The sequence below is a fragment of the Mesoplodon densirostris genome (genome assembly GCF_025265405.1).
Source record: "Mesoplodon densirostris isolate mMesDen1 chromosome Y unlocalized genomic scaffold, mMesDen1 primary haplotype SUPER_Y_unloc_1, whole genome shotgun sequence".
In the NCBI taxonomy this organism is placed as follows: Eukaryota; Metazoa; Chordata; class Mammalia; order Artiodactyla; family Ziphiidae; genus Mesoplodon; species Mesoplodon densirostris.
In genome coordinates, this window is record NW_026778236.1 from 913,550 (window position 1) to 933,252 (window position 19,703).

Genomic DNA, 19,703 nt, shown 5'->3' on the forward strand with positions numbered 1-19,703 from the left:
CCCCTGCCTTGGAGCACTGAAATGTTTCAGAGTGGGATCTCTAACGAAACTCAAGAGGTTCCTGTCTCTGAACCTATGCCCTTTTGTTCGGGCGCTTTGAGAGACACACACGCTTTTCTCACCGGTTCCCCCACCCCTTTTCATGGATTAGGCAGACACTTCTTACAGGAGCATCATGCTGGAATTTGTTTCTCTGAAAAGGAAGGCAGGTAACGTAAAAGTTAACAGTCAAGACATTTTCTGGAAAAGGCAATTATTACAGAGTAGCAGAAGTGTATTCAAGAGCAGGAGACAGCTCGGGTGATTTCCAAGCAGGATAACTTCGTGGGCCTACGCTATACTTGATGCCTCCTCTTGTCAGCGCAGGGGCTGGCGCCCGAACGTTTCACACTCTCCTGCTGGAACCGCCCACAATGTGTCTCACTTCCTCTAGCAGCCGGAAGTCAGTAGCTGTGGGCCACGCCTGCGCAGCAGGCGGGGCGGGGGGCGCGTTCGAGCTTGGGGGATCGGGAAGTCGTGAAGCCACCTACGCAGCTTTTTGCTTGCCAGTAAGGGTGGCTGCCTGCGGAGCTCGCTGCAACTACTAATTTTTTTTTGGCACCTCGGAGGATTACCTGGCAGCGCCACCGACACCGGAACCCAGTGGGAAACGCTGAGGTCGCAGTTACCACAATGCCCAAGAATAAAGGTAACGCCTTGGGTTCCGAGAACCATGGTTCTGCTCGGCTTGGTGTCGTCGGCAGTGACTCGCGGCGGTGGTAGTTCTTCCTTCTTGTGCTTGGCTGGTGTCTCTGAGCGGGACTCTGTTGTCCGGACAGGAGCTGGGAAGCTACTCCTATCTCGCTCCCACTTGGCTCACGTTGCTATGCAACCGACGCCATTATTCTAAGGGCGTGTAGACGGCAGAGTGTAAAATTTGTTCCTGGTTCACGGCAGGCTAACTAGCGGCGCGTCACGAACCCGGAGAGCCTCTCCTGGGCCGCCTGGCCTCTCCGGCGTTGGGCCGTTCCCAGGACTGACCAGGACCAGTTTTTAACCAGTGATTCTTGCTTTTGCGACCATTAAATCTTTGTACGTATTCTCTTTGTGGACTGTTGGTGAAGACATAGCTTCCGTGTAAACACTAGGCGAAAGCTTGTGACGTATTTAGGTTCATGTCTGCTTGTTTACTTTCCTCCTTCCGTCACAAACTTGAACATTCTTGTTTACAAGGTATGTTATACATTTACAAAAGTTTTCAGCCTTCTTTTCTCATAACATAGATACTGGTAGTAAATATTTCTTTATTCTGAGGCAAACCGTTCACGAATTATCAGATTCGACAATAACGTTGCTTGGAACTTCCAAAATGGGAGTCCTAACCTAAGTAAAGCAGAGCACTCGGACCGTCACTCCTTAAAGAAGTTCTCCTTTTTAGAGACCTGAGTTGTGTCATTTTTAATCCCTCTACAGCGCCTCCTAGGAAACTATAAGGGCAAAGAGGGCAGCATAGCACCACATTTCACAGTCCACAAGAAATCTCCCTTCATTATTCATTCTTGACACCCATATCTACTGCTGTCTCCTTTCTACTTAACCTCTTGCTCCACGGATTCTACTTCATTTTCTCTTTGTAGCTGTCACCACTTACTTTGACTTGTGATACTTGGTCACAGTTCTTTGCTTGCCCTGTTGAGTTCACTGCTCTCTGTGGCCCACAAACCAGCTCACAGATTCTTTTTCTAGCAAGTGTTTTCCTGCTAATTATTCAGTGCAAACAGTAGGGTTGACTTTCTAACCGTATGTTCAGTAAATTAGATAAGGCTTATACTAGTGTTTTCCTTATGTATACAATTCATGATTATCTCACAAATAACAGTACATTTCAATAAACACCTTGTTTCCACCCATATTTCTAGTAACGAAGTTTCAGCCTCCCTCACTAGATTGTATATTCTAAAGGGAATCATACCTGTTTTATGAATCTTGGATTACTACAACTTGGCACTTACTGTATGTCCAATACACTTTTGTTAATGTTGTCTTCCTATGCTTCACTCCATCCTTAGGAACTTAGATAATAAGTTCCCTCCTACTCTAGGACTTTTTAACTAACTGATGCCTAAGTAGGATCACATCAGAGAATATCTCCAAATCACACCTGAATTTTTAAAGAAATTTTTATTTGAGTAGAGTTGATTTACAACATCTGATTTAAGGAAGAGATCTGTGAAATTTGCCTGAACTTAGTTTTAGAAAGAAAGATGTACTATCTTTCAGTATCAGTATTGATATTGAAATAGTCAGTATCTGTATTGAATACAATATATTGTTGTATTCTCAATTCTTTCAAAAGCCAATTTTAAATGGATTTTACTACTTGATAGTAAAATAAGGGGTTTTTAAGGTATGGTTAATAAATATAGACTAAACTCCTGGAAATTATACTTCTGAATTTAAGAATTACAACATACCTTCAGTTAAAGCCATCTGTGTACCTCTCTGAAATCTCCTTTCTTCCTCTCTTTCTGGAGATAATCATCCTGAAATTGATGTTTCAATCTCTGTATGTAAAACCAATATGTTATTTTCTAGGTTACTTAGTTGAAACCTGTTGTTAGGACTCCTGAATTTTTGAGGTGAAGTTTAGTAATGTAGAAATAAAACTATATAGATATTTTTCTTCATTTAAAAATTCAAAAGCCCTGTGAATGTAGTGTCAGTGAAGGTTACCCAAGTAAGGATATAAAATTACTTTGGACCATATGTTGAATAACTTTTGCTTTACTCATGTGGCTTCTTTTCTTTAGAAATCTTAGAAATCCATTCTTAAATCAGAAAACACACACACACACACACATTCTCTGACCCACGTAAGAAGAACATTTGGGGTAGGATGCTCCTACCCTATAAAGACCTCACTTTCTTCTTCTTTTTTTAAAAATTTATTTTGTTATGTCTTATTTCTGACTGCGTTGGGTCTTCGTGGCTGCTCACGGGCTCCCTAGTTGCAGTGAGTGGGGGCTGCTCTTCATTGTGGTACGCAGTCTTCTCACTGTGGTAGCTTCTCTTGTTGCAGAGCATCGGCTCTAGGCACATGCATGGGTTTGGTAGTTGGAGCATGCAGGCTCAGTAGTTGCAGCCTGCAATCCCTAGAGACCACGGGCTTCAGTAGTTGTGGCATGTGGGCTCAGTAGTTGTGGCTCGCAGACTCTAGAGCACAGGGTGAGTAGTTGTGGTACACAGGCTTAGTTGCTCTGTGGCATTTGGGATCTTCCCGGACCAGGGATTGAACCCATGAACCCTGCACTGGCAGGCGGATTCTTAACCACTGCACCACTAGGGAGGACCCTCTTCTTTTTTATTTTTTAATACTTCCAGGAAATCTACATTTTATTGAAGTATTATGCCAAACTAAGGACATACGATTTTAAAATTTTCACTCATTTAATAATATAGGAGCTACTCTTGGTTAATGTGAAAAACTGGCAAACTGTGATATATAACTAAGTAAGCAAAGCAGGTATTACCCTTGTCCTAACGGAGCTTCCAGTGTATTTTGAAGTTCTGGCATGTTTTATATCTTGAAACAAACACTTTTTTCCCTTTTGAATGATGTGTCCTTAATGTATAGGAGAGTGAATCCAGATAAGTCAGGGAATTGTGAAGACCACCCACATTTTAGTATAGCACAGCAGTGTGAGGCTGCGCAAGGAGGTCAAGGGTGCATTCAAAAAGATAGATGCAAGTTTTTACAGTACCAGATGCACATTTTAAATTCTGTTTGGGATTTTTGTTTTAAACTCTTGCCATGGTTCCCTTATTGCTATCTGTCACAGCCTTTCTCCCATCTATTGGAAATGGGTGCTCTTGCATAGGTTTTGGAATGGGAATAAAATGCTATGAAGAAGTAGCCTAATTCCTTGATTATGTAGTAGAAAGTTTCACAAGGAAATAAAGTTAATGTTATAGTCAAACACATTCAATTTTAGTGAAAGCAAAAATTCAAAAGTACAGTTAAGTATGATTTTAAATCTTTAGCATGGTATGGTTGTAGCAGAGGGCTAGATAATAGTCCTTCTTTGCTGATGGTAGTATAAATGAATATACTTCATCAGAAATCTAAGGAGGAGGATAAATAACCTTTATCCTGGAAATCTACTTCTATACATTTATCCTGTGGTGCTTGTTTTTAGGATAACCTCAACTCAGCCTTATGAAATAACAGTAAAGCATTAGAAGTAACCAAAATAAGTAATTAACTTTACTCTGTTAAAATGTTCATCTTAGTCTATTGTTCAATTGACATGAAAAGTCATGCAAAACAAATTATTGAGTGGGATTAAAATAAATTTTAGAAGAGACTATACGGAATACAATTTTAATTTGAAAGCATGGATGATAAAATGTTAATAGTTATCCCTGGTAATGGGATTTTTGTCCTCTATACTTCCATATAAGAAGTAGTTTTATATCAGAAAAATCCAAATCTAAATGTCAGTAAGATATGTGCTGGATAATATGTTTATCTGGTAAAGGTTTTAAAAGAACACCTTTGACGAACTAACTATTGGGTAACCAAATTAGGTTAAATTTTTAAAATCTTACTTAGAGTTCTCTTAATATTGTACTGCTATTTAAATGATAACTTTTTTTTTACTTTTCTGTTTTTATAAAGTTTAAAGACTTATTTTAGCTTGTTTCAAGTTTAGTTTGTAAGATATTATATAGGTAATTACACTTAACTTTTTATTCACTTTTTAAATCAATTCGGTAAAGGAGGTAAAAACAGGCGCAGGGGTAAGAATGAGAATGAGTCTGAAGAAAGAGAGTTAGTGTTTAAAGAAGATGGACAAGGTAAGAATTTTGAAGTTATTAATGTCTTTTTTTGATAATGTGGATTTCAGTCTTCAACCTAAAATGGATCTTAGTCACAATCCTGAAGAGTTGCTTTCTACATTTATAATACCCCATACTTCTTCAGAATTTGTCTATTGAATAACCCATTGTATACTATTTCTGATAGAGGATTAATGGGTGGCATTTCTGTAAACATAGCTTTCTTTGTTCTATGTAGAAAAGCATGATATAAGTGAGAGTGAATTTCAGGATTTAGAGCAGAGTAAGGCTGGCTGCCAGCACTGAAAATTTCCTACTCTGCTGTAATAGTGGGTAATGTTATTATTCAGTAGAGTATGACAAATACATCCCAAGACGATCAGACCCTCACTACTCCAGTGCCACTAGCACACGATCATAAAATTTAATAAAACAACTGATAATTGTTGACTGACTTTTTAAGTAAGTGCAGACTAAAATTAAAGATGAATAAAATAAATTGACTGAAGCACTTTTCTCCTTTTAAAAGAAAAGTTAAGCCTACAGCAAAGTTGGAATATGAGTACACCAAACTCCCATCTATTCTTTACCTAGATTCGCTAGTTTTTAAAGTTTCCTTTGTGTATTTATTTTCTCTTTGTATATGTACATGAAAATTTTTACTAACCTTTTTAACTTTCTTATAAGCAGATATAGTTATATACAGTTACAGACTTTAGCCCTAAATACTTCAGCATATATCTCCTAAGAACAAGGGCTTTCTCCAGCATAACCACAGTAGAATGGTCAGTAGAAATTTAACCTTAAGATTATACTGTTATTTAGTAAGTACTGTTTTTTATGGTAGCCACTAGCCATGTGTGGCTATTGGAATGAATTGAAATTAAATATTGAGCTATCAGTGAACATATTGTTCAATTCAGGTAGATAATTTTCCCTCAATGGAATAGTTCTACTGCATATTGCTGACCCAGTGTATAATCTACATTCACATTTCTCCATTTGTTTTAGTAATTTCCAGCACTTTATAAAAAAACTGAGTAGTTATTCATGCCACACTGCAAGCCACTAGAAAATCAGCATCTTTATTAATTATATGAAACATGTTGTCTGGCTAAAGATAATCAGTTACTTAGCCTTCATAGTGTCTCCTTACATTAAAAGTTTATTTTCAGGGCCAATTTTAAAATTCTTTTCTCTCTCACTTTCTCCCATGTTGAAGAAATGCTGAGTAGTAAAGCTAGGTTCATTGGCCTGTGTTAAAAGGGACTCAACTTATCAGCCCCACAGTGTAGATCTCATTTACCTCTCAGTGTAATTATAAATAGTCCAGGGTCTCTGACCGTAGTCCTTAGGAAGAAATTTAGTAGTATGAAGGTTTTATGTTAATTACCTGTTTCTTTCTCCTTATTCCCATGCCTGCTTTTGTCATTTAAATCTAGAAGAGATTGCTGCATACTGGCTAATGCTTATATCAGTGTTTTCAAGTGGCAGTAGAATCAGGTGACCTCTTTTTTTTTTTTTTGCGGTACACAGGCCTTTCACTGTTGTGGCCCCTCCTGTTGCGGAGCACAGGCTCTGGACGCGCAGGCTCAGGGGCCATGGCTCACGGGCCTAGCCGCTCCACGGCATGCGGGATATTCCCGGGCCAGGGCACGAACCCATGTCCCCTGAATCGGCAGGCGGACTCTCAACCACTGCGCCACCAGGGAAGCCCCAGGTGGCCTCTTGAGGATACTCTTAGAAAGACTTTTTTTAAACATTTGCATTTTATCTTGGAACATTATTTTTGGTTTTTTTAAGACCTTTAAGTAATCACCAAGGTATTCTCAAGCAAAAGTTTATTAATAATTATCCTACTCTTTGTTATGATTACAGTTTCTGAGGGAAAGGAGAGCCAAGATTTGGCTATTATTCAAATGTGAGAGGTTTATAAGTCAGCATTATAGTGTGCAATGTGGAATGAGCCACTTTGATGTCTAAAGGTAGAGCATGCAGTCATGAGGACCAAGCCTGAACTGATCTACTCAAAATGAGTAGATAATTAAAATATTCCTAATAACAGAGATAACTTGTCATGGAAATGGCATTTGTGATCTTGGATAAATTACTTGACTTCTGTAGGTTTTTATTTGCTCTAAAAATAAGAGGGTAAAGTATATAAGCATAGCTGGAAGAGGCTATAGAAATGGTTCAACAGATGAAGTGTGCTCTCATTTTCTTGGATAAGATTATTATATGTCTCCTTCAGACAGCTCTCACATGGTAGAATACTTACAATTTTCACTGAACAAGCCTTCTTTCTTAAAAAAAATTACGGTTTGATCCAAAGTTAGCAGTAAAAGTGAAGTTACCAACTTAATATCAATTGTTACATTTTAAGAAAAATTAAACAGTATTTTACAGTTTTTTCTTTTGTTTTTTTTTCCTCCCTAAGAATATGCTCAGGTAATCAGAATGTTGGGAAATGGAAGATTGGAAGCAATGTGTTTTGATGGTGTGAAGAGGTTATGTCATATAAGAGGAAAATTGAGAAAAAAGGTAGGTATGGGGATTTATTTTACTTTAATACAAAATTTACCTTTTAAAAAATTGTCTCTGCTTTAGATAATATACGGGCCAAGAGACTCATTTTTGTGAGTTCCCGAAGACTTCAAAAATAGTGATTTATATGACAATCTAAATACATAAGATTATAGAAGATCCGTGATAACTTTCATGACAGAGGATTATATTTACAAGGAATTATTTGCTTCACCTATATTGGATTTATGCCAGAAATGTATACTATTGAGGAAACAACTAGACAGATTCAGTCTATAAAACAGATGATGTAGACTCTTAAAAAATGTCATGCCATGAAAGAAAGAAAAAAAGCTGGAGAATTGTTTTAAGATTAAAGGAGACTAGAGTAATTGCTAATTGAATATAGTATGTGTTCCTTGGTTAAGATTTTGGTTTGGGGGAAACAGCTGTACATGATATTAGGAAAATTTGGAACATGTTAGATCATAGTTTTTAGTAGTTCAGGCGGATTTATTGATCACATTGTTTTAAAGTTCCTTCAACTCTAACTTTTTTATTTAAAAAATATATTTGGTCTGTTAAGTCATTATTTTCCAGTGGTGGGATTTGGTCCTGTATTTATGTAGCTTGGTGACTGGATGGCTGTATTTGTGTAGGTGACTGATTTTCATATATGTTAAATAATTAAATATCTCAGGAGTCATTTGTGATTAAACGTCTTTCATTTACCTGACAAATAATTATGTTTTTGTAATTTTTAAACTCTGAGGTGGTTGAAATAAAATAATTATGTATTTTTAACATCCTAAAATAGAAAATGTGACACAAACTGTATACTATAGCTTTTTCTTAATGTACTGTAACTATAACTAGAGTCTGTCTCACACATGCATGTGTACACACACACACCCCCACAGTATACTATATTCTATAGTTTTTCCCTATTTCCTAGTAAATACATTTTCCACACTGGGTGAATAGTACATATTTTTTGTAGGAAGAATGGTTTAACATTGTACTCTATTATTTGTTTTTATTTTAAATATAATATATAGTAAATTTTCTTTTATAGGTTTGGATAAATACCTCAGACATTATATTGGTTGGTCTTCGAGACTATCAGGTAACAATCACATTTAAATTTGTAGTGCCGTTGTATTTAGTAAGTCGTTAATATTTAGAAGATGCAATAAAAGCATATTTAAGCAGTCCTAGCTAATTATGACTTCTCACCATTCTGTCATCAAAATTTATTAAGGTCCAATTGTATTCAAGACTATAGGATATACCTTGTTTGGAATAATTCCCATGACTGATGAATGATACATGTGTTTTGTGGGAAGACTGGTTAGTACTGTTTTTATTTTAAATATCATGTGCAGTAAATATTCACTTATAATTTTGGATAAATACCATAGACCATCATTCTGTCCTCATTCATTTATTTTTTTAATTATTATTATTATTTTTAAAATATGTATTTATATTTTATTTGGCTGCGTTGGGTCTTAGTTGTGGCAGGCGGGATCTTTGTTGCCACGTGGGGGATCTCTGTTGTGGCATGCAGGATCTTTTTTAGTTGCGGCACGCAAACTCTTAGTTATGCCACGTGGGATCTAGTGCCCTGACCAGGGGTCAAACCCGGTCACCTGCATTGGGAGCACAGAGTCTTAGCCACTGCACCACCAGGGAAGTCCCGTGTCCTCATTCATTTAATGTTCAGTTGTATTCTAGGCATTGTGCTAGGTATTCAGGGGTTATGGTTCCCAAATGTCAGTCAGTGAAATATTTATTGGTGCGGGTTGATTTTTTCACTGTTCTGTAGTGAAATGAGAAGATGTGCACGTTTTGTATGGTGTTTTTCACATAGCTAAGTTATCAATTTTCCTTTCCTTTTTAAATTTTTTTCTTGGCTGTGCTGCAGCTTTCAGGCTCTTAATTCCCTGACGGGGCATTGAACCCATGTTACTGCAGTGAAAGTGCTGAGTACTAACCTCTGCACCACCGGGGAACTCCCCTCCATTTTGCTTATTAAATATATTTTTTAATTACCTTTTGTGAAATAAGAACAGGTAGTGTATGATGGTGGTTTTTATTCATGTTCTTACTCGTCAAAACAAAAATTTAGTAATTTTAATGTAGGGGTCCCAATTACTATTTTATTTTAAAGTTTAAAGGTCTCAAGTCCAAGTTTGGTAAACCACTATTCTAGATGATGCAGCTGAATAAGTCAAACCTTCCAATCTCCAAAAGGGTTTTTACAATTGTATAGTAGAAAGATAAGACATGCACTCAGTGGTTACAGTACAAACTGTTTTTTAAGCGTACGTTTTGAGTTTGAGATGAACACTTAGAAAAGAACATGATAGTTGCCCTCTATGATGTCAGCCTTTAGACTGTATATGCATTGTGAGTCTGAAATCCATCTGATTTCTATCGCACCCATCACCTGTGTTTAATTACGTTGTGAGTGAAATGATTGCTGTCTCTATTCTATTATCAGGTCAAGTTTTTCATAGATATCTGTTGGGTCTAACTGGTTTGTAAAGTTTCGGTCTTCTTCTTCCTTGTTGATTTTTTACATGATTGTTCTGTTTGTGATTGAAAGAGGCATTTTGAGGTCAATTAACATACTTTTCATCGCCATAATTTTTATTTTTTTAAATAATCCGTATCTCTCGATTTTCTCTATTTAGTGAAATATTCTGAGAAAGATTTTTTGACATGGTTTCTTTTAGTTCTTTCACTCTACTTATAGTAACTGATGTACAGTCTTTGTTAAGTAAAACTTCTGGGTTTTCTCAGCAACAGTTAGTAATGACTTCTGTGTGTGACCAGCCTTTCCTATTTCTTGGTGTGTCTGATAATTTTTTTGTTGAAAACTAGAAAATGCAAATATAACGTGGCAAGACTGGAAATCAGATTTCTTCTCACAGGGTTTGTTCTTGCTGTTGTTTGTTGAGGGATTTTTCTGAAACACATTCTGTATGGTCTGTATCTTTTTCTTGTGTGTGGTCACTGAATGCTTGGTTATCTTAGCAAACAGCCCATGTGTGAGATTTCATTAAAACCAGTAAGCCTCCCAGCTTTTGCATGTGGAGTCTGTGCATGTTGGGGCATACCTTCTAACACTCAGCCAGGCAGTAATACTCTCTTAGTCTTAATTCATGCTTGTGCAGAATTTCAGGGTCACTCGGAGCTGGGAGATGAGGACCTTTCCAGATCCTTGATGAGTTTATGCACAGCCCAGACTCCACATATGAGTGAGATCATACAGTATTTGTCTTTCTCTATCTGACTTATTTCTCTTAGCATACTGCCCTCCAGGTTCATCCATGTTGTTGCAAATGGCAGGATTTATATATGTTGGGTATTAATCCCTTTTTGGTCATATCATTTGCAAATATTTTCTCGTATGTAGTAGGTTGTCTTTTAATTTCGTTGATGATTTCCTCTGCTGTGCAAAAGCTTTTTAGAGTGATGCAGTTCCACTTGTTGGTTTTTTGCTTTTGTTGCTTATGCCTTTGGTGTCATATCCAAGAAACAGTTGCCAAGATAAACATCAAGTACCTTTTCTCTGTTCTCTTTCAGTAGTTTTATGGCCTCCCATCTTGTGTTTAAGTCTTTGATCTATTTCAGGTTAATTTCAGGCAGCTTTTGGTGTAAGAAAGGGGTCCAATTTCATGTAAGTATTCAGTTTTCCCAATCCTATTTATTGAAGAGTGCCTTTTCTACACTGTGTTGTCTTGGTTCCCTTGTTAAGAATTAGTTGACCATTTTTGCAAAATTTTATTGCTTGGTTCTCAATTCTCTTCCATTAAGTCATCAGGACTGCTTTAATGCCAGTACCTTACTGTTTTGACAACTGTATTTTGAAATCAGGAAGGGCCGTGCCTCCAGCTTTGTACTTTCTCAAGACTGCTTTGGCTATTTGGAGTGTTTGTGGTTCCAAATAACTTTATCTGCCTGTGAAAAAAAATGCCACTGAAATTTTTATAGGAATTAAGTTGAATCTGTAAATTACTTTGGGTAATATGGACACTTTAGTAGTATTAATTATTTCAGTTCAAGAACATGGGATACATTTCCGTTTATTTGTGTCTTCAGTTTCTTTCATCAGTATCTTATAGTTGTCAGTGTATAATAGATCTTTTACATCCTTGGTTAAATTTATTTCTGAGTATTTGTGTTTGATGCTATTGTAAATGAGATTCTTTTCTTGTTTTCTTTTTTAGATAGTTCATTGCTAGTTTATACAGACATAACTGATTTTTGTGTTGACTTTATAACCTGAAACTTTACTGAATTTGCTTCTTGTATCTATTTTTATGAACTGGATCATACATTAATAGTCTTTTCTTTTTTAATATTCTATAATAAAAACTTGTAATCTGTCCATAAAAATGTATCATTTTCATGTGCATTTCCTTGGTTTAACTTTATATAAACGCCAAAAGTGGAGAGAACAATTATTAATTCCCAGTTTAATTCTCTGTTTTGTGGACAGTGAAACCACATTTCTTAAGGGATTAATATTCTAACATTAATGTGGTGGCTACAAACAGCTCTTCTGATTCTTAATCTTTTGCGAATAATTACATATCCTTGCTACTCAAAGGAATCCAAAGATAATAGCAGCATCACCACCATCTGGAAGCAAGTTAACAGGTTATTAGCCCAATCTCATCTCTACTGAGTCAGTATCAGAATATTAACACAATCCCTGTGTGTTTTGTGTGCACATTACAGTTTTAGAAGTGTTGGTTTATATTACATTGCAGTTGCATCACTGTGATGATTTTAGTTGCCTTTCTTTAGGTCTTTTCTAGGTTAATTGTCAGCATTCAAACTCATTTTTTCTTCTGTAAATGACTCAGATTCTTTAAAATGGAGAAATGTGAACATTTTAGGTCAGTAGTTCTCAGGGATATTTGCATCAGAAGCACCCAAAAGAGCTTTTTAAATACAGATTTTTGGACTTTACCTCAGGTCTGTCAATTTTCAGGAGATAAGGTTATCTTTTTAAAGTTCCACAAGCAATTCTAATAGGTAAGCTACCCTCAGAACCACTGTTTATAGAAAGGCTTATTAATTTTATTGGGTAATAATAACACTTGCAGTTTGAATTATAGCGTGGCCAAGGACCACATTGCATCTTTTTCTACTTTTTCTTTCCTCCCCGCCCCCTTTCTTCTCTTTATTTTATTAAAGTGAATTCTATAAGTAATTTTTCTAGGCTATTCATTATTTGAATGCAAACTTCTTGACGAGGGTTTTTTTTAAAGAAGATAGAGGGAAGGTGAAGAAAAACAGAATTTATAACAGAACACTGAGCTTTCTCTTAGTGTGTTTAATTAGAAAGTAATTTATGAGACAACTGACTATATTTTGGCATAACCGGTTTTGTTGGTTACTTGTTATTCTCCAAGGATAACAAAGCTGATGTAATTTTAAAGTACAATGAAGGTGAAGCTAGAAGTCTGAAGGCTTATGGCGAGCTTCCAGAACATGGTAATTAATGCTAAAGTTATTACATTTCCCTGTCTTACAGTAATATTAGCTTGCTAGTGTTTAGGTGAAGCAGTTTTGACAGAATTCTGTCTCTTTTACATATTTTTTGCATATGTGCTTAAATTAGCTTTAAGTATGTATATCCTTCAAAATATTAATAATTTAGTAATAAATTGAATTCTCTTCCTAATAAATGTTCTTTTGGTGGGGAGTGTAAAAGTTTATAAACCCTGGACTTGTATATAATATTCATTAAAGGTATACATTAGTTACAGTGTTTTAAACAGTTCTTAAGAGATGATCTGTCTTCAGCTAAATGAGGGCAACAGTTATGGTACTTGTATTGATTTTTATAGAAAACAATGTTCAGTTTAACTTAGCATAGTACTAACCCAGAGAGTTTTGTGGGGTGTGTGTCTTTAACAGATACTCCTTTTATTTCTTAAAGGCAAAAGCATTGCATTTTTACTGTAGTAAACTTGAAAAGATTAAAGTAAATTTCTAATAACATGAAAGAGGCAATATAATAAGCTCACATTTTTAACTTGGAAGCTATTTTATTTGATTTACTTTACTCCATTGCATTTTATTATAAAATTATGAGATTTTTGAATAAACATGAAAATTCTGATGAAATTATTGGCCTTTTAAGAAATACTAAGATATCTGGGAATCAGATCAATACTTTGTTACTTTTGTTGCTTAGGAATAAGCATGATTTGAAAGTTCTTCTGGCTGATTTGGTAAGTCTATCCAGTGGTTACACTCATTTGGTTAGTTATCCAATGGTTGGTGAGGTGGATGTTCTTATCTTAGGAGAAGTTTATACGTGCCAAGTGTAAGTTGTTAACATGTGTACAGGCCCTTTTTGAAGCATACTTCAGAAATATAATAGCTACTTAGTGTAATTAGAGCCAGCCTGCCTTACTTACATTTTTTTGAACAAAATAAAATTATAGTGCATATACTCTTCATTGTAATGACTTTGCAGTGAACTTCTGGAGGTTTCAGTGTGAATTTGCTTTGTGTGATGAGTTGTTTGTAGGAAGATTAGGAAGATTTTTCTTGGAATGAAACGGTTGAATTGAAGACTACTTACAAGAGTCTTCTTGTATAGTTCAGTGTTTTAGTATTCTTTATTGTTTCAGTATTATTTATTTTAGTAGGCAATCCACCTAGTAACTTCTTGATTTTTATATATATGAGTATATTGTTACTGTGTTTTTAGCAAAAATTAATGAAACAGATACCTTTGGTGCTGGAGATGATGACGAAATCCAGTTTGATGACATTGGAGATGATGATGAAGACATTGATGATGTAAGTAGTGGATGAACCTTGTGGCTTTCTGATAGTTTTGTTTATGAAGGTAATCCGATCTTTCCTTTCCTTTTAATCTAAGAATGTTGAACACTTGAATATATTTTGAGACTTATCCATAAATTTGAATATTCATTCGTATTCAGAAACACTCTATTCAGACTTTTTAAACTTTGAGAAAACTTGTAATTCTTGAAACCCTTCTTTCTTTGAAAAGATCAGTTAGCTTTGACAGTGGGTACTCCATAGTGATAACTTACGAGGTAAGAATGTCTACAGTGATAGCTGTTAAGAAGCTTAGCAGACAGCTTAAAAAATATGCCATCTTCCAAATAAAATGTTTGTATGTTAAAAGAAGAAAATCATGTTTAAGCCAACTTGCTGAAGCATAGAAATTGCAGTATTCTCCAAAGCCTTAAAATGGAGGTGTGTTGCCTGTGTATTTAGAGGTTATATTATTTTATTTGTCATATACCACTGTTGGCCAAGCTCTTGGTTTGGAGTTTGTGGGAAAAGATTGTTTTTCTTAGTAATAAAACAGTGAGAATAAGAGTGTTAAATGCCTAACTGTGCTCCTATTACTATATTTACGTTAAATTTATCCTGATTTTCTTGAAATTGCATGTTAAGTAATTGGGATGGTGGTGTGGCTTACCACCATCAAGCTTACCTCCAGTCAAGCTTATTAGGCTTTTTTTTTGTACATCTGTATTAACAGTGTAGTTTAGAAATAAAAAGTCCACAAATATTAATTAGTGTTTTATTGGATACGAAGGTGGAATTTTAGAATACCTAGAGTATTTGTTCCTGACAAAGATTGTGCAGCACAATTAGCCAAGCTTTTCAAGAAGAAAAGATTCACAATCTTTCGATCACCAACGTCTTTATTAAGAGCATTTTCAGACACTCAGAGAAATTTAGAGAATTTTAAATTGAAGTAAATGGTCACCCAGAAATAGAAAATGAAAAAGGATTAGAAAAATATTATCCTAATGTTTTAAAATATTTTTTACTTTTTCTGTTACACTTTTGCTATTAGAAGGTCCGAAAGTTTGATGTAACTCTTTCAGTTTGCATTATTTATATGATGCTTTTGTCATTGTCTGTTATACGTTTGTGATTATAAATTATGTAAATGCTAAAATGAGCATCTCAAGTCTGCTAAACTGTGGCTGAAAAAAATCAGTTAGCTGTGTTTTCGAAAAGTGAAGTCCCAGTTTTATGAATCAGAGTTACAAGTCAGAAATTCTATAAACTGATCATAGAAGAAGAAAAAATCCAGAAATTGAACAAATTCTGTTTAATGACATCTTTGTAGCATAGGTGGTCTTTAATACTGACAACAGATTTCATAGAAATGCTGTTCTCTCTATTTAGCTAACATTTTGTTCAGTTTTGCCAGAGAGTTCTTGTGGCTCAATTAATACTCTGACAGTAGAACTAACAATTATTTTCTGTGTCAAGAATGTAAAATGCAACAGTTGTGTAGTATATTAACAGAGACTTGAACGTTTTGACAGCTGAGCCGGGGTTGAAAGCTAGGAATATAACCAGAGTGAATGCTTGAATACCCAGCCACAGAATTAAGTCTTCCCTCAGAAGAAAAAGAAAACACCTTTCTGGATCTATGCCAACACTTTCTTTGGTACTGTGTTTAAGCAGCCTTGTTGAGAAAGAAACTAAAGACAATGGTGATTAAAAGAATTTGTGTTATTTTGAATATTTTGGTTAGGTTTATGTTTATTGCCTCTCAGTCCTACTTTTTCCAGAGTCATTTTGCCAGGTGATTTACTTGTTTCACTCCTATGATTAAGTTGACTCAGAGAAGAATTTGGTTTAGTACCACACTTCTGTCATTCTTAAGGGAATTATACTTCCCCGTGTCTGTTCCCTGTTCCAAAACAAAAAGTCTCTGGTCACTAGCATGAAAGGAAAGAATGAGACACTAAACTTTATCAAGAATAGGCTGCATAACATCTAATGTTCTCATAGAGATTTACTGACAACAGACAGGAATTGAGAAAAAATCTGGTTGGTATACAGAATTTTTGTTCAAGGATTTATTTTCCAGATAGTCTAAGGGGGTCCTATATGCAGTATTATAAGAATTATTTTTTCCATTGATCTGATGTTCTTTTCACTTAACAGATCTAAATTGAACTCAAAGTTTCTGAGGACTGTTCTACAGTTTGAATTTTGGTCATCACCTGTTAAGAAGAATAAAACTTCATTCAGCTACGAATGTATTTTAAGTCACACTGATTTGTTTCCATTGTTTTAAAGTATTTATTATATTTGTATAAAAAACTGATGAAGCTGAATTATATTAAGTAAAATGTTAACACTTTGTTCTTTTAATGTGATGGAACTTAGGGGTAAAAGATCACAATATTTGCTGTTAAAACAGTGGGAAGAAAGAAAGAAGAAAAGAGATGCCTTCCCCACTGTGATTACTTTACTTCCAGTTAATGGATGTTTTGAATAAATTACCTTATTCATCATAGACTGTGATAAGCCCTAGTTCCAACTAGTCTGTTTACAGAGTCTTTCTGTCTGTTCCAGTTACCTAGATGGTCTCCTGAGATTTTTGATAAAATTTAAGGAAAGCAGAAATCTGCATTTGAAGTCAAGAAAAGGGGCTGTTTTCAGATATAGGTAGCCATGTGTATTTTTATATACTAATTTTGGTAACTTATATATTCTTTTCATCATTTTATGTTGCCACCGTCATAATACAAGCATTTCCAAAATGCAGTTTTTAGAATAGAGGTTTGACTAATAATTTTGAATTTGTAAGATAAGTAGTTGAAAAAATTCTATTCTAGGTAATACTCAATTTTCTTAACGTTGAAAGTTTTGATGTATTTGTTGACAGTGTTTTTACTCAAGTAAGACAACTTTTAATGGTAAAATAAGTAGATTATTCTTTACCTTACAAAGTAGATTGTATATGTTTTTCATTGTCAGAAGCCATACATTGTAACCCATAGTTTTTGAGTTTTATGAAAAATTAAATTACAATGTATAAATGAAAATCTAATTTCATAAAAAATTCTATAAGTCTTTCTTAAACTATCCCTTAGCTGAGATAAGGGAAAGGAAGGAACCACAGCTAATAAATACAATAAGATGTTGCATTGAGTATATTTCGGCCTTACTTTGTGTTACTGGTGTATTTTTATGTTCGTTCCAATGTTTTTGTGTTTATATTTTACTAGGAGTTTTGATCATAACCTTTTTTTAATGTTTTGTTTTGAAGTTATGAGCTATAGTAAGATGAAATTAAGGGCAAGGCTAGTTAAACAGCCTCATAAATTTTATACAACTTTAGTAAGAAAAGATTCATCAAGTAATTTGTGAAACATTATATTTTGTCTGAGAATTTTTCAGCAGTGAAAATTAATATACAGAGAATACACCTTTACCTGGTTTCAGTAATATAAATGTAACTAAGGGGGATAAACCTTCATATGGTTTCATCTCACTTTGCTTTAATTTTACTTCCCTAGTTTCAAAATCTGAGGCCAGAATATGTACATAATTAAATCTAGGAAGAGAAGTTTCACAGATGTGGGTTTGTGGTTCTTAATCTGTGAGTTCCTGAACACTTACCTAGGTGATGAATGTGTTTGAGACTAAGGACTAGTTTTTAATAATCTTAAGAAACAAGCTTGAGAAGGTGACTTAGTGGTTGTCTTCGTGGGCAGTCAACTGGTTTTTTGTACATAAAGGTATATTAAGTTTACGTATCTTCAACATTTGGCCAAAAATACCAGAATCTGCATATGTGATTCAGTTCACCATAGGTAGAGACCCTACTTAAAAATCTTTTCTGTTGACTCCCTCAAATAAATATGGTTTGTCCCAAGATTTACTCTACTCCCAGTTTGTGTTTGCTAGTTGTTGTGGTCTGACTATGTCCTTTGAAAATGTGTATATTGAAATCCCAACCCCTAAAGACGATGGTATTGGCAAGTGGGGCCTTTAGGAGGTCATCGGGCACCAAGGAGGAACTCTTATGAATGTGGTCACTGCTCTTATGAAGGGAACCTCCTAGGGTTCTTCTGCCATGAGAAGACAGAGCAAGAACTCAGCAGTGTGCAGATCAAAGGAGAACCTTCACCAGAACTCTAACCATACCAGCACCCTGATCTTAGACTTCCAATGTCCAGGATTGTGAGAAATTTCTGTTGTTTATAAGCCACCCAATATGTAGTATTTTGTTATAGCAGTCTGAATGAAGTAAGATACTGGTAACATACTTTTTTCTTGCTATTTAGTACCATTGCAGCATACTGTTTCATCTTGAGTTGGATCAAGGATGTAGCTTATGTGCAGTTTCCCGTGGAAGAATTATTTTGATACACGTCATTAGAAATTTTATAGATTTGTTGTTTTGATAATATTTCAAATAACGAGTGAAAGGAAGAAAAAGAAACTTGTTGCATTCTTTGATAACCACAATAGAATCACATAAACTGTGTCTAGAAAGGAGATCAAAATGTTTGAAAGCCAAGAAAAGTAACTTTTATAGGCAGTCCTCCATATTCGTGGGTTCTGCATCCATGAAGTGAACTGTGGATAGAAAATATTAAAATAAGAATTCCAGAAAGTTCCAAAGAGCAAAGCTTGAATTTGCCACACAATGGCAACTGTATATACACTATTACTAGTCTATTTACAACTGCACAGTATTTACATTGTATTAGGTATTGTAAGTAATCTAGAGATTCTCTGCCACTTTATGTAAGGGATTTTATGTTCTTAGATTCTGACAACTGGGGGTTCCTGGAATCTTCAGGAGATACTAAGGAACAGCTGACTATAGTGATTTGGTACTGATTAACTTTTTGTGTAGTAAATTTGGTAGGGTTGCATTTTCATGCATTGTTTATCCTACTTACAGGACATATGTATATACAGTATAGATATGTTGCGTTATTAAGGTGGTTAATAAATGCATAAGCTGTTGTGTAAGAAGGCTGGCAACATTTAATTAGTTGGCTGTCATTGCTTTCAGCCTTAAGTAGCCTATAAACTATGCATTGTGGACAGTCTTGTATTTTATTAAGGAATGACCATTGGTTTTCTTGCCATATCTTGGTATCATAACTAAAATTATACGTGCTTATAAAACTTGTGATAGGTTTAACTTAATCCTAGCTATGTTGAGAAAGTGTTCCTTCATTAGGTATATGCTGTCAGTATTCACAAATGAGTAAACACACGTTTTGAATAAAACACATTTATTGTTGATACTTCTATTTGTATTTTATACAGGTTTTAATCACATTCAGCATTAGGTTTTGGTTGACATAAAATAACAAAATGAAAGAATTTTTTTTCCTTTTTTTATTATTGTGGTAAAATGCACATAAAATTTTACCATCATCACCATTTAAAAATATACAGTCCAGGGGTATCAAATATATCCACATTGTTGAGCAGCTATCACCACCATCCATGCCCTTAACACTTTCCATCTTGTAAAGCTGAAACTCTGTACTCATCAAACAGTAATACCATTC

General features: G+C 35.0%; 1 protein-coding gene across 6 annotated transcripts; it reads left to right on the top strand.

Annotated features, from left to right (window-relative positions):
- Positions 1-462: 462 nt before the first annotated feature.
- LOC132482927 (eukaryotic translation initiation factor 1A, X-chromosomal-like) lies at positions 463-19,433 on the top strand. Of its 6 annotated transcripts, none has more exons than XM_060088184.1 (8): positions 463-688; positions 937-1,212; positions 4,759-4,836; positions 7,256-7,359; positions 8,417-8,467; positions 12,774-12,855; positions 14,084-14,175; positions 16,324-16,413. In XM_060088184.1, exons 2-8 carry the CDS (start codon positions 1,155-1,157, stop codon positions 16,327-16,329), a joined length of 471 nt encoding a protein of 156 aa, XP_059944167.1. In that variant the 5' UTR covers positions 463-688; positions 937-1,154; the 3' UTR covers positions 16,330-16,413. The 6 variants fall into 6 exon arrangements, with proteins under 6 accessions (XP_059944167.1, XP_059944165.1, XP_059944169.1 ...); XM_060088182.1 differs by lacking the exon at positions 16,324-16,413 and adding an exon at positions 15,696-16,309; XM_060088186.1 differs by lacking the exon at positions 16,324-16,413 and adding an exon at positions 13,562-13,598 and having other exon boundaries at positions 14,084-14,172.
- The last annotated feature ends 270 nt before the right edge of the window (positions 19,434-19,703 follow it).